The sequence below is a fragment of the Garra rufa genome, chromosome 12 (assembly GCF_049309525.1).
Source record: "Garra rufa chromosome 12, GarRuf1.0, whole genome shotgun sequence".
In the NCBI taxonomy this organism is placed as follows: Eukaryota; Metazoa; Chordata; class Actinopteri; order Cypriniformes; family Cyprinidae; genus Garra; species Garra rufa.
Window position 1 is genome coordinate 33,463,524 of NC_133372.1, and position 13,042 is coordinate 33,476,565.

The window sequence follows — 13,042 nt, forward strand, 5'->3', positions numbered from 1 at the left end:
CTGTTTCGGTTTACTGAAGACATAACCGACTGTGTTTACCAGAATACCAAAACGGGTATTAAACATAACTCTGTATGTACGTTAAGAGAAGTTTTAAAGAGGAATCAATCTGTGAATCACGCACTCTGAATCGCGCGTCTCTCTCCGTGCTCGCTTCAGGTATGTGCGGCAACGGGAAAAAAAAGAAAAGAAAGAAACAGCGCGCGTGTTCTCTTTTGCTGCAGCAGTTTAAGTAGTTTGAATGGTTAAATTGGCAAGACAAAACATATGCAAATTATGCACTTTTACTCTATGAAGGTTCAATTTAACAGTTAATCCGCGAACCACATGCGTACCGAACCGTGGGGTCCGGTCCGTACGGATCACGGATCATCTGCGATCCGTTGCACCCCTAGTTTTTATGCATCTTTGCAAACGGCCTTTCTCAATAATGTGCTTGTTGGCAAGTTTTGCCGCTAAACGTGGCTAAACACGGCTAAAGTAAACATTACGGCTCATAACCCAACATGAAAGAGGGGTGGGGTGAGCAGAGCTTATTTGCATTTAAAGGGGCCATGCAATAAAATTAGTTGATTTTTTGCTGAGCTGGTTTTGACAAGGTAAAAGGGTGTTTGATTACACTACTGTTGAGAATTTTTAACCAAAGTATATTAGAGACTTTTCATTAAGACTCATAATCATAAGTACTTCTGGAAAATGGGCATCCGATGACTCCTTTAACAGCAGCCACTTAAATCATCATACTGTGATTCATCTTATAGAACTGTCAAATAAAATGAATCTAAAAAAAAAAGGATTGTTGAATGATGACTATTGTTTATATCCTCACCTGTTCCTGTTGGATCACCTCCTTGAACCATGAAGTCTTTGATGATGCGGTGGAACTTGGTGTTGTTGTAATAACCTCTTCTGCCCAGCTCTGCGAAATTCTTGCATGTTTTTGGCGCATGATTCCAGTACAGTTCTAGCACGATAGTTCCCATCCTGGAAAGATAGTGTGAAGTGAGGGTTGGTAAAAGTTAAACAAATAGTTCACCCCAAAATGAAAATTCTGTCATTAATTACTCACCCTTATGTACGACCAAACCCATAAGACCTTGGTTCATCTTCAGAACACAAATTAATATATTTTGGATGAAATCCGAGAGCTTTCTGATTCTCCATATACAGCAAGAGTCCTACCACGGTCAAACGTAGTAAGGACATTGTTAAAATAGTCCACAAAAAATATTCTTGTACACTTTAAAAAATAAAGGTGCTTTAAAAAGATTTTTCACAGCGATGCCATAGAAGAACCATTTTTGGTTCCACAAAGAGCCATTCAGTCAAAGGATCTTTAAAGAAACATCTCTTTATAATCTGAAGAACCTTCTTTCGCCACAAAGAACCTTTTGTGAATCTCAGATGTTAAAGGTTCTTTATGGAACCATTTAGACAAAAATAGTTCTTCTATGGCATCATGAAGCACCTTTATTTTTAAGAGTGTGGTTTCATAAAATTCAGGTTGAACCACTGATGTCACATGGACTATTTTAACGACATCCTTGTAATGGTTTTACTGGTTATAATGGGACTTGTATTGGTTTTAATGGAAACTGTAATGAACCCTGTGGGTTTCTACTGGTAATGGTTTTTAATGGTTAAAAGTTGATGGTTTGTAATGTTTGTAATGGTATTTGTAGTGGAAACCATTAAAATTTCTGTGATAGTTTCTATTGTTTTTTAGCAGGAGGTCAGAGAACTCTTGAATTTCATCACAAATATTTTAATTTGTGTTCCGAATATAAACAAATATCTTATGTGTTTGGAACAACATGAGGGTAAGTAATGACAGAATTTTAGTTTTTGGTTGAACTATCCTATTAATGTCTACTAGAGTCCGATTCGTATAAGAATCTGGAAGTCTGAACTGAGTCTTTTAATTTAACCAATGGAACTGTTTCACAAAATCGAATCTATATGGTTCTGACTCAAACTGAATCTGATTCTTCAATAAAAAAAAAAAAAAAAAATTTTTTTTAACTTGCAGCTACTTGAGGATAAACCAACTGGTTTGTATGCTTGATGCTAAAACTGCCAATCCGTCATGCAGTAACTTGCTCTCGGCCCATTTGATATGACAAATCAAAATGAGTCACAAGTCACAAGTTATTTTTATAGCACATACTATCCAATTTAACTGCATGACGGATTGGCAGTTTTATCATCAATCATACAAAACAGGTGGGTTTTTCTCAAGTAGCTGCAAGTTAAATTTGGTGTATGTTTTTTTGTTTTGTTTGAGAAACCAGTTTAAGTTACAACAGATTGAAACAGACAGCTAAGTAAAGATTACTTTAAAATATTACCATTCTAGAAAGAAAGAAAGAAGAAAAGAAAGAAAAAAAATACATTTCCCATTCAAAATCCATAATATTTAGGGATGCAGAGTAGGGATGTTACATTCTAATAATGTCTCCATAAATGTTAATAAAGTTTCTTTTCTCTTTTTTTAAAAGTGACACTGGACCACAAAACTAGTCTTAAGAAGCACGGATATGTATATGTATATTTGTAGCAATAGCCACAATTATTGATTTTTCTTTTATGGCAAAAATTATTAGGATATTAAGTAAAGATTATGTGCCATGAATATATTTTGTAAATTTCCTACTGTAAATATATCAAAACCTATTTTTGTACTTTAAAGAAGATATTTTGATTTTTGCACCCTCAGATTCTAGATTTTCAAACAGCTGTATCTCTAAATATTGTCCTATCCTAACAAACAATACATCAATGGAAAGCTTATTTATTCAGCTTTTAGATCTCAATTTCATAAAATTGACCCTTATGACTGGTCCGGGGACACGTATAAGCATTAAAGGAGTAGTTCACTTTCAAAACAAAGATTTTGAGATAATGTACTCACCCCCTTGTCATCCAAGATGTTCATGTCTTTCTTTTTTCAGTCGTAAGGAAATTATGCTTTTTGTGTAAATCATTTGAGGATTTCTCACTATATAATGGACTTCTATGGTGCCCCCGAGTTTAAACTTCCAAAATGCAGCTTCAAAGGGCTCTAAACGATCCCAGCCGAGGAAAGAAGGGTCTAATCTAGCAAAATGAAAACCTCAAATGCTCATCTTGTCTAGCTCGGCAAGACGAGCGTTTGAGATTAAAAAGTATATAAGTTGTAAATGTTTTTAGAAAATAACCGATCGTTTCGCTAGGTAAGACCCTTCTTCCTCGGCTGGGATCATTAGAGCACTTTGAAGCTGCATTTAAACTGTATTTTGGAAGTTCAAACTCAGGGGCACCATAGAAGTCCATTATATGGAGAGAAATCCTGAAATGTTTTCCTCAAAAAACACAATTTCTTTACGACTGAAGAAAGAAAGACATGAACATCTTGGATGACAAGGGGGTGAGTACATTATCTGTAAATTTTTGTTCGGAAAGGGAACTACTCCTTTCAGTGATTCAATTTCTAGTAAAAATAAGTTACATTTTGCAAATTTTTGTATGTGATTGTAACACTTGCCATGCAGAATATTGAAAAACAACACTCCATCATCTAGCTCCTGTTTGTAAGAGCATGTAACATCTTTCAAAGATAAAATAAACTTAAAATTTACGATAGTTTAATTCACATAATAAATTAAAATAAATATGGGAGGCCGTAATTACGTCACAACGTAAAAGAATCACTGATACAGTTATTTTTGAAAGTTGGGCATCACAGTCATGTATGTCTACGATCACAGTATCCACTCTGATCTAAAACAATCTAACCAGCACTGATCATTACCATTAGATCTTTAAGTTTTTTTCATACAAATATGCGGCAAAGCTTTACGTTTCTCTACATTTATAAATAATGAAGAAAAAATAAAGAAATGATCACAGCTTTACTTCTGTGCTATCAAAACGTGGCTCATTCATTCACAAATCTAGTCTATACTGTAACTTACGTTGTGTCCAGCGATACCGTGGGGGGTTGCCAAGAATCCGGAGGAATTCCAGACATGTCTGTTGGTCAATAAATATGGTTTTGACACAAAAGTATTATTTTTTATTTTTAAATTATGTCGCAAAGCGTGATAAGGAAGTAGCAGCCCAGTTCGGTTTATTCGTTATTGTAAACCGTCGAGACCACATGATGTAAGTGCTGTCATCTAGTGGACTGGATGGTAAAGTCATGCTATCTGAGTTAGTACATCCACACACAGTCGCACTATGTGTGCGTGTACCTACTTAACCATTCCTCCATATTTTGGGGACAATTTGTACCCAAAAGTGAGCAAAACTTGACAAAATCTACAAAAAACAAAACCTTAAAAAAGAATTTGGGGACGTCCTCATTTGTAAAACAGATATAAAAATAAACAGTGTTGGGAAATTTTCTTTTAAAAATAATGCATTACAATATTGAGTTACTACCTAAAAAAGTAAGTAATTACGTTACTTAGTTACTTTTTATGGAAAGTAATGCGTTACATTATTTTTGCGTTACTTTTTTAAATCTGGCCAGGGCTTGCTTGTTTGTTTTTAATATAAAAAGTTCTAGTTTTGCCAAATGTAAAAGCCTTTTCACACCAAAAGCCTTGTTTAGACAAAAGTAAATTCACGTCTGTACAATAGAATGCAGAAGAAAAAAAAATTAAACTCTTCAGCAATAAAAAAAGAAAACAAATGTTAGATTATCTTGAGCAATTTTTGCTTATTAGCATGGATGAATTGGATCATTGAAGGTCGGCAGTAAAGACACCGGTTAATAAAATGGGATTAAATACATAAAGGATATTTGTATTATTTAACATATTTAATTATTGCAGGTTTGCCTTGAATTGCACTGTTTTTGAGGAATACTGTATCTGTTTTTTTAGTGAGTAAATTGAACTAATGCATGTTCACATTTTTTCTAGAATTAAAGTAACATCTTTTAATCAATAAATGGGGGGAGGGGCGTTACTTATTTGAAAAAGTAACTTTTTTCTTCTCAATTAAAAAGTAATGTGTTACTTTACTAGTTACTTGGAAAAAGTAATATTATTATGTAACTTGCGTTACTTATATTGCGTTACCCCCAACACTGAAAATAAAATAAAGTTTTTTTGAAACGGTAATAATGCATAAAGTTTTCTGTGAGGGGTAGGTTTAGGTTAGAAATGTATAAATATATGTTTATGAAAACAATAGAACTCCATGTAATGTCCCCATTTAGCTAAGTGTGTGTGTGTGTGTGTGTGTGTGTGTGTGTATATATATATATATATATATATATATATATATATATATATATATATATATATGTGTGTGTGTGTAAACAGTCCAAAATATTTATAGTATGATTATATGATAATGTTTGTGTATAACATATATATGTATGTGTGTGTGTGTGTGTGTGTGTGTGTGTGTGTGTGTGTGTGCGTGTGTGTATACACACACACATTATTTATTTTTCTAGTTTAGCTCTCTTCTAAAAGATTTTACTGGCTATGGAAAGTAAATGTTGCTTAAAAGGTGTGATAACCTTGTCTGATCATACCAAAGTATAATTGTTTAATCTGTTCATTAAAAAAAAAATTATACCTGGAATACAATTTGAATTATGTAATTTCAATTATGTCTAAACATCCTTACTCATCTTTCACAAAAAAGGACAATCCTGTGTTTCATCTACAAATTGACACAAAACTCAAATACATCTTTGATAGTAATTCAGTTTTATTGCATGTATTGTCAAAAAATATAAATAAATGTAAATGTACATTTAAGCAAAATAAGCATACAATTAAACAATCTGACAAGGAAGAGTCAGAATCATATAATACATGTGTAAGATAAACACTGTTTAAAAAGTAAATAAATAAAAGAAAAACTGTTCCATTGTGGCAATGTAGGTGCGAAGGGAAAAGGAAAAATGGTGATCAAATTCCTTGTGATTGATGGCATTACCAGGCAGTATTAGACAGAGTAGCAACATCTAAACTTGCCTGGTAAGACACAAATCAGAGGATTTTACTGCAGCAGAGAGGCAGAAGAAAGGATCTGGTGTCATGTGACTGTAGAAGAGAAAAGCAGACAAAAAGAAAATGACAGAATTAAAGTGTTTTTTTTTTTTTTTTTCAGGAGGGAGAAAGATCTTGAAGAAAATGCAAGCAAAGATTTAAAGAGTCATTGACAGAATTAAGCATCAGAGACAGCTTGGTAAGTACGTTTTATATGTATTAAATCTTCTCGATTAGATCTTCTCCTGTGACTGAGACATGGAGAGACATGAAGGAGAGTAAAATAAGACAGAATTTTAATTTCTCAGTAAACAACACACCCCTGAAACTACTTAATGACCGAAAATGATCTTATTTCCTTATTCACATTCAGAGTACATGCCTACAGACATATTTTCCACAGAAACTAATTTGTCATATAAGTTCACATCTTTTACTTGTTCAAACCACATTAAAAAGTTGGCTTTTCTCTGCACATTCCATCGTAGAATACATAATGACCTGGAAAGTAAGTCAAATGGGTTACAAATCAGTAGAACACACACAAATCAACCCTAATTATTTTTAATATTTTACTGACTGGCATTACTTCCTCTTGAGCACAGCGATCAGGAAAGGTGAACTGTGTAGGTGCAGTTCAATTAGTGTTGTCACACAGATCTCAGGTGTCATGCAGACAATAAGACGCAAGAAAAGGAGGATGAACTGATCGCTGAATGGCACATTACACATTGGAGGGTGTGTGAGTATGGAGGAATTACTTTTGTGGCATTCACCGAGGCATTCGGACATAACAGGGTGGGGTTCAGAACTCCACAGATGGCTAAGTGAGAGGAGCTCTTCTTTTAATTACACTCAAGCAGTCTCATCCCATTTTAAATCATTAAATTGATTTATTAATTAAACATTATTAAACAATTAAAAAGTCAAAATATGCTCCTTTCCATACTTGTAAGCATTTATGTTTATTAGTCTCCAGAGTGCATCGTTACCAGACAGTGTTAGAACATCATTGAACAGCCAAGCACTGTCAGGTAAGATGGACCCTAGAGACAACGAATGAGCGTCTTCGGCATGATAGTATTCAAATGATCCAGTCAAACAAAACAGCATATTTTCCTTTGTGTATTTGTGTGTGTGTTTATTTGCATAGTCCACACCCAGATGCAAAGCATTTTCAACGATGCCTGTAGAGGACCATCTGCATCATTACCAGGCAGTATTAGAAAAGATATAACATCCAAAACTGCCTTGTAAGATGGAGATGGGCTTCCGGTGTTTGCCACATCGATTTTCAGTCCGGCCTGAAACTAACTGAATAGTATCTATCACTATACTATAAAAGGAGAGTTATTGTACTTTAGCAAGACATTATGACGTGTTTGTTAATCATTATCTGTTTTCCTGACCGGCCTGTTTTTTTATAGCATTATATATTTCCTTTAAACGTCGCTTATCTTGTAACAGACCTCAAAGGCTTTTGATGTCAGCCGTATTACCGTGCGTATGTTCATTTGGACTGGACCACTTCCAGTTTCACTATGCACTTACTCATTTTCTTGACAGCTATTATTAGAAAGAACAAAAACATCCACATCGTAACACCAGAAGTTTGTTTCCTAGGTGTACGCCCCGGGCCTGCATCCTTGGAAACCGTGACCTTTGAGACGTCTCCATGACCTGGGAGAGTTTGGCTAATTGGTCGCACCTTCATCAAAACAAAATCATGTCTACAGCCTCCAAATCCCATTACAGCCACACAACAACAGGTGGTAAGGAAACGCTTAGTCATGCTAATCAAAATGGCTGATCTTTGTCACCTATACCTGAGTGTGCACCTGACTGACCCCTCACCTGTACAATAGATCAGATAAGATTTGATTAGATAACTTACTTACTACTGAAACCAAGCTAAGCGAGGCTCTCGCTCTAGTGTTCTAGTGCTCTAGTGTTGTTTAAGTTCACAGTTAAAGCTCACAGTAAAATTAAAAAGTCAATTAAGTGCAAATGGTATCTTTTTTTAGAATGCTTTTAAGTTAAGAGCGAAAAAATTGAATATGAAATAGTGTTTCTAGAATAGAAATTGTATCAGCAATCAGATTTTATGAGCATGTGTCATAATTTTTTATAGATTTTTACCTTCTAATTTAATCTAATTTATATTTAATTTATAAAATCCACCTTTATATTATAACATCAAAAGCTTTTGTTGCCTTTTCAAACATAATTTAGTTTAATGCTTTCCATTTTCTACTTCATACCCTTTGTTTTAAACTGATCAGACTGGTTTGACACATTACGGAAGTGAAAGTTTACATGCTTTGCACTCATAGTCCTTTACGTTTGACAAATCTTAATTATTCATATTTTCATGCTAAGATTCATACATGATTTTTTCACTAAAGAATGATTTTGTTGATTTAAAACACAGTATAATTTTTATTTTTAAATCTCATTGTCTTTTTTTAACAGTTTACTATTAATATTTACTGTAAATGAGATACATATAAAAACGTATTTTTTTCAATTAATGAATTATTTAGTCAAAAAATGTATTACAAATTACAAATGAAAAGACAACTATTAGTTACCCTATGAATTCCTGTTGCCGTCATTCAGTATGGAGTCCCGGACAAGAGATGCCATTGTGTCGCAGCGTCGCTTTAGCTGAGGAAGATCACTTCCTGCTCCTTCCACTTGTTAAAGGTATGACCGCTCATTCCACGCTAGGCCAAACCTCTCGAACCGGTCTGAAGGTACCTGATGAAGACGTATAGACAATAGTAATGGAGTCTTGAGCACGAGAAGAAACACAATCTCCTAAACCTCCTGAAGCGAAGAAACTGTTCCTACAAAACATCTAGGTTTTCAGGTACACCTTGGAGCCCTGCCCAGGTGTCATTTTTACCCTGGGACCAATCCCTGGCCGCCTTCTAAGAGCAGGTGTGTCTTGTGTTCTGTGATTGGTTAGTTTAGAGTGGAAGTGCCTCTGGGTTTCTGAGTACACAAATGAGACAAGCTTTTAACCTTCAAAAAGTCCACGCCCCATCCTCCGTCTCTCTTGTTCTGGGTCAGACTTTAGGGCAACAGACAAGAATAAGCCTCCTCTGCTCTTTATTCAGTGTTACTCTCCTTTCCAGTGCTCATCATTAGATTAGAGCTGTAAAAAAAGACATTCAGCAATCAGTAAATGTGTCCTCTGTGCGCCCCTATGATCATTTACATTGCTTACACTGATAATAAACTCCACTGGGGCATTACATAGACAAAATGAAAACAGCAGAAATGAAACTAATATGCTTTTTTATTCTATTTTTATTTGCCTGTAATAAAAACATGAATAGTCTCTAAATTAAAGAAATAATCAGTAAACATGTTAGATAAATTGTTTTTCTTTTACAATGATTATGCAAGATTATGCTAGATTTAGACAATTTGATTATTAAACTTAGACTGACTTTATCAGTTCAAATTGCAGTGTGAGCTTGTGATCACTGTTATAACTTAAAGATGAGGAGAAAGTAATTCTGTAAATCTGTCCCACTTCTAACATTTGAACATAAATCTGGAATATATAGGGAAAAAGGCACTTTGTCAGCAGATTGTTGACTATAAAAATAAGGATCCACTCCCTATGCTGTCGTAAAAGTGCTATTATATTGAGCTTTTAGCATTTAGAGGTATATTTAAGGTTTCATTGGGACAATGAACTACTTGTGCTAAAGGTCTGTTCAGGACAGGCCTACAAAACAAGGTTTCAGGGTTCCTTTCAGGGTTCACTTGCATTAGCTGCTTCAAAAAGAGCAGGTAATAAAAGGTTAGTTCACTTCTTGTCTGGCCATGAATCTTTGGATTTTTTAATGTACAGTTGAAGTCAAAAGTTTACATACACCTTGCAGAATCTGCAAAATGTTAATTATTTGACCAAAATAAGAGGCATCATACAAATTGCATGTTATTTTTTTATTTAGTACTGACCTGAATAAGATATTTCACATAAAACGTTTACATATAGTCCACAGGAGAAAATAATAGTTGAATTTATAAAAATGATCCCATTCAAAAGTTTACACACATTTGATTCTTAATACTATGTTGTTACTTGAATGATCCACAGCTGTTTTTTTATTTTATTTTAGTGATAGTTGTTCATGAATCCCTTGTTTGTCCTGAACAGTTTAACTGTCTGCTGTTCTTCAGAAAAATCCTTCAGGTCCCACAAATTCTAGTTCGTATTCTGTTTTTTCAGCATTTTTGTGTATTTGAACTCTTTCCAACAACGACTGTGTGATTTTGAGATGCAGCTTTTCAAACTGATGACAACTGAGGGACTCATATGCAACTATTACAGAAGGTTCAAATGCTCACTGATGCTTCAGAAGGAAACACAATGCATTAAGAGCCAGGGGGTGTAAACTTTTTGAATTTGATTATCAGGCTTAAATTTAATGTTTTGTCTTCTGGGAAACATGTAAGTATCTTCTGTAACTTCTGAAGGGCAGTACTAAATGAAAAACATATGATATTTAGGCAAAGTAAGAAAAATGTACACATCTTCATTCTGTTCAAAAGTTTTCACCCCCTGACTCTTAATGCATTGTGTTTCCTTCTGGAGCATCAGTGAGCGTTTGAACCTTCTGTAATAGTTGCATATAAGTCTCTCAGTTGTTCTTTATTGTGGAAAGATGGCTCTTAAAATCATACAGTCATTGTTGGAAAGGGTTCAAATACACAAAAATGCTGAAAAAAACTAATTTGTGGGACCTGAAGGATTTTTCTGAAGAACAGTGGGTAGTTTAACTGTTCAGGACAAACAAGGGACTCATGAACAACAATCACTACAAAAATAAATAGATAAAACACAGCTGTGGATCATTCAGGTAAGCACACAGTATTAAGAATCAAGTGTATGTAAACTTTTGAATAGGGTAATTTTTATAAATTCAACTATTATTTCTTTGGACTATATGTAAATGTTTTTTTTTGTGAAATATCTTATTCAGGTCAGTACTAAATAAAAATCTGAATTTTGTATGATCCTTCTTATTTTGGTAAAATACTTAACATTTTGCATATTCTGCAAAGTGTATGTAAATGTTTGACTTCAAATGTATGTGTGTGTGTGTGTGTGTGTATAGATAGATAGATAGATAGATAGATAGATAGATAGATAGATAGATAGATAGATGGATAGATAGATAGATATGTAATGTAGATATTGAGCTCTGTTTTTTGATGCCTATTTGCTGCATGTAATAATAATTATTTATACTACTTGTGCAGTCAATAACCACATTTCAGAATATGCATCGTTGTGCAATGAACAAAGGATCTGAGAGTTTCAACTCTAGCAGGAGTTTATGCTGCGACACGGGGACTGCATTGTAACCCAGGCAACAGGTCAATGCCTCACTACATCCACAAACCTGTGTGGATTGCTAATGAGATCCCTGAGGTCTTATTTGTGAGGCGAGAGGACGGAGGAACACAGGGATCAGCTGGCTGCCATGAAGGCCCCTAGAGAAACCTGTACCTGAAAGAAGCAACAAAACACCAACCATCAACCGTTTCCACAAAACAAACCGTGCATGAGGGAAAATACGCAGCTCTATGTGAAACTGATCTAAACTATGACTGATTTGAGCATTCTAGAAAAAGTAAGTAAAAGAATAGCTGGACCGAGGAAGTGTATGAGTGTGAGAGGAAAGGTAGAAAAAGAGCGGGATAAAAAGAGGGAATGGAGGAGGGAGGGTGGGGGCAATGACCTGAGGGATTACTGGCCCAAGGGAATGAGTTGCCAGGATTCTCCAGCACACAAACACTCTATTGTGCCACTTGTTGTTGCATATATTCTCCCTACAGACAAGAACATGGCAGAAGGTTAATGATTTAACAATCTGAGATTTTGAATTTGAGATATTCTTTACAGTGCTTTCAGCAACAGATTGGCCTAGTAGGACTATACACCATTCTCTTGCTAGTCTATGTGTCATAAGTACATTACCAAATTATATTGCTTCTATATGCGACCCTGGACCACAAAACCAGTCTTACGTAGCATGTGTATATTTGTTGCAATAGCCAAAAATACATTGTATGGGTTAAAGTTATACATTTTTTTAAATAATTAGGATATTAAGTAAAGATCATGTTCCATTAAGATATTTTGTAAATTTCCTACCATAAATATATCAAAATCCTCAGATTCCAGATTTTCAAATAGTTGTTTCTCTGACAAATATTTTGTTCTATCCTAACAAACCATACATTAATGGAAACCTTATCTGCTTTCAGATGTATAAAAAAAATTATAAAAATGGACCCTTATGCCTGGTTTTGTGGTCTAGGGTCACATATTGTTTCTACAAAATCATAAAACCAGGACTTCAAGTCTCAGCAAGATTCGGAAAACACAAAACATGTCATATAATCAGATTTATTCTGAAAAATGCATTTCGTTGCATTGCTGGAGAACACACTGCAACTATATCATATTATCCCCACCCACTGAGTTGAAAATATTGATAAATAATCACCGTTTCCTATGAGACAAAAGTTTCTTCCTCAAGGGAGCGCATGGATGCTCAGAAAGCCGAATTCTCCATTGAGTTCTATTTAAATTTCAGACAGTTTTATCGTATTGTATACATTTCTACATGTATAATCGATTATACAGCAATAAATATATTAATTACAAAGTTCTAACCTGTCGTCTAAATAAAAACAATTAAAAGCAATCGCTATTAAATTAAATTGCAAAATGTCTTCATCTCTTACTCATCAGCGACTTGATTGGTCAAACCTCAGCAGCGGTGAGAAAAGTAACAGGTAACACGTGATAACAACGGTCCTTTCAGTTGCGGATTGAACAGAATTTCACTCATGAACAAAATCTTATTATCCATTAAATTGTAAAAATACAGTAAAGTGTTAAAAAAGTAGAGTTATAATAAAAATATATATCTGACAACTTCCCGCCTCGAAGCTCCGCCCATTTCCGCACTACACGTTTCAAGACATACGTATCTAGTCTTTTCTATGATCTCCCC

General features: G+C 34.6%; 1 protein-coding gene across 1 annotated transcript in view; it reads right to left on the bottom strand.

Annotated features, from left to right (window-relative positions):
• ppil1 (peptidylprolyl isomerase (cyclophilin)-like 1) overlaps positions 1–4,103 on the bottom strand; it is a 15,635-nt gene extending 11,532 nt beyond the window's left edge. The window contains exons 1-2 of the mRNA XM_073851926.1: positions 3,954–4,103; positions 830–984 (exon numbers count right to left, since the gene is read on the bottom strand). Of these exons, the coding sequence (XP_073708027.1) occupies positions 830–984; positions 3,954–4,009 (211 nt within the window). The 5' untranslated portion in view covers positions 4,010–4,103. The remainder of the gene's footprint in view (positions 1–829; positions 985–3,953) is intronic.
• Positions 4,104–13,042: the final 8,939 nt, after the last annotated feature.